A 4,720-nucleotide genomic window follows, 5' to 3' on the forward strand; every position below is an offset into this window, starting at 1 on the left:
TATTAGAAAAATCAATTCGAACAAATTGTTAAAAATATAGAAAACATTATTTGAATAAATGTTAAAATATAACAAATAAAAGTACATAAACTTTTTTAATAATATATATTTTAACAAAATATAAATATAAATTATAAGATTATAAAGAAAATAAAAACAAAAACATAATAATTATAACCTTAATGGAAAACATTTGTCATGTGAATTTTCTTTATAGGTTTTTTTTTAATGATACCTTTATTTTTTTCTATCCTTTTTCGATATATCATTTTACATAAAATATTATAGTTTATATTATTATTACGTAGGAAAATGATAGTATCATTCATTTCACATGTGCCTTACAATGAACCGAATCAGAAACAATCAAAACTATATATCATCATCCACTTCAAGAAAAAAAATATTACAGGATAATTTATAATACAATAAATAAAATGATCGAAATTCCATATTTGACTTTTGGTGTAACGCTCATAAATTACCCTCAGCGTTCCGTGTGTCTTCACAGACTTTAAGTGCGCGTCGGCTCATTTCACACCCTTCACACAGTACGCAGTACACACACAACGTAGGGAGCATAATCATCATATTTCATACCCCACTCACTAAACTAAAATCTTCTCTTTCTCTTTCGAAACCCCAACAAATTTGCTGTTTTTCACACCATTTTCATCTCTGTATTCGACAAATCCCATTAACATGGCTCCCCTTGCTTGATTAGATAGTTTTCTAGACTGTTTCAGTAACTTTTTTCTTTTCTCTGTTGTTTTTGACAAAGAGATGGAGAGGAAACAAGGGTTTTTCTCCGCTTTAAGAGACGAAGTCATACGTGGTTTGTCTCCGGTGAGGTCGCGGTCGAAGAGTCCGGCGAGAAGTGGCTCTCCGATGTCTGCACTTCTTCGCCGACGGCCGAAACAGTTGACAAACGGGGAACCATTGATTGGGCGGTCCGGGAGCCTCACCGGAGAGACGCTCGCGCCGCTGTATGAAGGGCCTGATCAAGAAGGATCGGAGCTTGGGGAGTCGAAACGGGTCGGGTCGGTTATTGGACACTGGATGAAGGGTCAGCTTTCTAGAACTCCGTCCATGACAGCTACCATGGCTTACAAACATAGGTCTGATTTGAGGCTTTTGCTTGGCGTAATGGGCGCACCTTTAGCCCCAGTGCACGTTAGCACCAATGACCCTCTCCCTCACCTTAGCATTAAGGACACACCTATTGTAAGTCTGTCTCTTCAATGTCATCCATCATTGATTTCAAAGAGTAGACTGTAGAGTCCCCTCGAATGTTTCCTGACTACAATCTACATTTCTTTTCTGTTTTGAGAAATTTGATATTTGGGTTTGGATTATAGCCTATTTCGAGTAATTTGATTAATAATTTCTGAAATCATTATTCATAGATTTAACTATAATCGTTTGCTCTTCGTTTCCAGTATATATAACCCAGTTCACGAGTTTTTACTTCACAGATTCGACTTGAAACTAGTGACGTTGATGGATGTTACTTGTATTATTAAATCACTGACTCGATTTGATGTGTTTATTTTGATTCAGGAAACTTCATCTGCTCAATACATATTACAACAGTACACAGCCGCTTCCGGTGGTCAAAAGCTTCAAAACTCCATAAAAAACGCTTACGCCATGGGGAAAGTGAAGATGGTAGCGTCAGAGTTCGAAACCGCATCAAGAGTAATGAAGAACAAACACGGCGCCAGAGCCGCAGACACCGGCGGATTTGTTCTATGGCAGATGAATCCCGATATGTGGTACGTCGAGCTCGCCGTCGGCGGCAGCAAGGTTCACGCCGGTTGCAACGGAAATCTCGTTTGGCGCCACACGCCATGGCTCGGCGCCCACACCGCCAAAGGCCCCGTCAGACCCCTCCGTCGCGCTCTTCAGGTAAAAACCATGATTTGATTTCACCATTTATGTGAAGAAATTTAAACATATTTGTTACAGGGGCTTGATCCAAGAACAACTGCGAGTATGTTTTCCAATGCGAAATGCGTAGGGGAGAAGAAGATGAACGGGGAAGATTGCTTTATCCTAAAACTCACTGCTGATCCGCAGACACTGAAATCGAGGAGCGAAGGTCCGGCTGAGATCATACGTCATGTACTTTTTGGGTATTTTAGTCAGAAAACAGGACTCATTGTTCACATGGAGGATTCACATTTGACTCGAATTCAAACGAATGGAGGTGACGCAGTGTATTGGGAAACAACAATTAATTCAAGTATGGAGGATTATAGGTCTGTTGAAGGCATAATGATTGCCCATTCGGGTCATTCAGTCGTTACCCTTTTCAGATTTGGTGAAATGGCGATGAGTCATACTAAAACCAGAATGGAAGAAGCATGGTCTATTGAAGAGGTTGCCTTCAATGTCCCTGGCTTGTCAATTGACTGTTTTATCCCTCCCGCCGATTTAAAATCCACTTCCATTTGTGAAACATCCCAACTCCACGAGGACGAAAGAGGAAATCTCAATTCCAATTCCAATTCCAATTCCAATTCCAATTCTGCCCTTGTGGTTTCGGGTCATCGGGCAAAGGTTGCTGCCCTTGTTTAGGTGCGCGATATGGATATATAGGGTCAACAGTAGTTCCTGATTGACTAACATCTTAGAAGTTAGAGAGTAGGGGTAGAGGGGCATTTAAGTAATTTCACAACCTGGGCCCGGGGCTGGAGCTCGGTTTTTTTTTCTTTGAAATGGAGGTTTATTTTTAGTTCACCTTCCATACACTTGGGGTTTATGTTTGTTCCTAGTATTATTATTATTATTATCTTTGTTTGTTAAAAGATCAAAAAGGGGGTTTTCTGATCTTTTTTTTTTTATAAGTTGAGGTTTTTAGTGACCTATTGTAACCAAAATGTTACCGAATGGGTTTTATTCTATAAGTTTGGAATGAAAAGAATATATATATATATATATATATATTTATTTATCTATATCTATATGTACCCTTTTGAAGATTCTTTTTTACTTTAATAAAAGTTGCATGCTTATGGTGATATGGATAGAAGAAAACTTTATGGTTTGGCTTTTTGACAAATGTATGCATCAGCATCACATCCACTATGATATATGCAATGGAGAGGTGGAATTGCATCGTTTGAAGCAAAGCGTGTTTGAGAAAATATGATTAGGACATGGCCACGGGGGTAAAGTGGTCCATTCTTCTTCTTCTTTTTCTTTTATATCAATCTATACAGCTGTAGATGTTGGTTTTATTGCCACTGGGATCTTGTACTCTATGCTTTTTAACAATTTGTGTATCATATGATGTGATATAATAATGGTAAAAAATGGTGTTTTACAGAGTGTTAAAAGTTAAGGCTGAAGAGACCAAAAAGTAATAATAATAATAATAATAATAATAATAATAATAATAATAATAATAATAATAATAATAAATGGTTATAAAAGTAAAAAAAACCCTCATGACCATGTGAGCTTAGGCTCAAATGCATAGCCTCATGGCCCATGCCCATGTGCTTACTGATAACCACCTCTTCAAACACAGACAGTATTGTGTTTTTTACTTTTTTTGTGTGCAACAATATTACTCATGAACATAAATTATGTGTTAACCACCAAAAAAAAAAAGGAAAATCAATTTAAGGAAAAGGTAACAAAGTTTGTATTTTGTTTAACAAAACATCATTGAAGTATATTTGTTGCAAATTATACTATTAATTTTGCTAAAATGTTAAAAAACACAATTATTAATTTTGCTAAAATGTTAAAATACTATTTTCTCTATTTCTAGGGTTAATATCACAAAAGTCCCATGTTTTTGGCACTAAATTGGAAAAAACTCTGAATTTAAATTTTCATTTACTATGACCACAGTATTTTCATTGACTTATCATTTGAGGGCAAAGAGCCAGTTTCACCGGTTTCAGCAGGTTGCTCCCTTAATCGAACGTTGCAGGTAGTTGTGGGTCGATTCTTCTCTCCAACTTCAAACCAAAAAGATGGTAAGCTCCTCCGACACGCACACACAAGGTTACAAAGAGTGGGCTTTAAGGAATCGTTGGTCTGAAGATTTGAGATGCGATTGTGATGAACCTGCGACATTCTCGATCTCCAAAACTGTCGATAATCCATGGAGGAAATTCAGGGGGTGCCCAAACTATCAGGTAATATTAAGTAATTTTTTGTGGTCTTGTTGAACCATTATGAACAAGTGATTGTTGTGCAGGACTCCAAAAAAAATGCGGCTTTTTTTTATGGCTTGATCCACCCCTGCCAAACACTTACTACAAGGAAACTATGTGGAAGTTCCATATGGATTTGGAGGAGGCTAAAAACAATAAAGCATTTGCAATGGAGGTTTTGAAGCTTTCGGAGGAGGCCAAGAACAACAAAGAAGTTCAACTGGATATTTTAAACCTATTGAAGGTGGAGCTACTTATGATGGTCATGCTTTTGGTGGTGGTGATAGTGATGGGGTTTATGGTTCACAATGTTATGGTTAAAGCACTGTGAAGTTGTGGGCATTAGTTAGGTTCAGGTGGAATAGTAGTAGTAGTTTAGGTGTAAAGGGTATTTTGGTCAAGTTAGGCAGTATGTAGATGCATGTGTTATGTATGACAATTTTTTGGTTTTGTAAGAGATGACAATGACAACAACTTATTATGTCTTAATGATAACAATGTATTAAGTCCTTTAACACATACATATGTATAAACCTACTTACCAAGCT

General features: G+C 37.1%; 1 protein-coding gene across 1 annotated transcript; it reads left to right on the top strand.

Annotated features, from left to right (window-relative positions):
• Nucleotides 1-505: 505 nt before the first annotated feature.
• LOC111877186 (uncharacterized) lies at nt 506-2,960 on the top strand. The gene is made up of 3 exons (XM_023873714.3): nt 506-1,224; nt 1,561-1,908; nt 1,969-2,960. The coding sequence occupies exons 1-3, from the start codon at nt 784-786 to the stop codon at nt 2,578-2,580; spliced, it is 1,401 nt and encodes a 466-aa protein (XP_023729482.1). The 5' UTR covers nt 506-783; the 3' UTR covers nt 2,581-2,960.
• Nucleotides 2,961-4,720: the final 1,760 nt, after the last annotated feature.

Source organism: Lactuca sativa, chromosome 5, assembly GCF_002870075.4.
Source record: "Lactuca sativa cultivar Salinas chromosome 5, Lsat_Salinas_v11, whole genome shotgun sequence".
Lineage (NCBI taxonomy): Eukaryota > Viridiplantae > Streptophyta > Magnoliopsida > Asterales > Asteraceae > Lactuca > Lactuca sativa.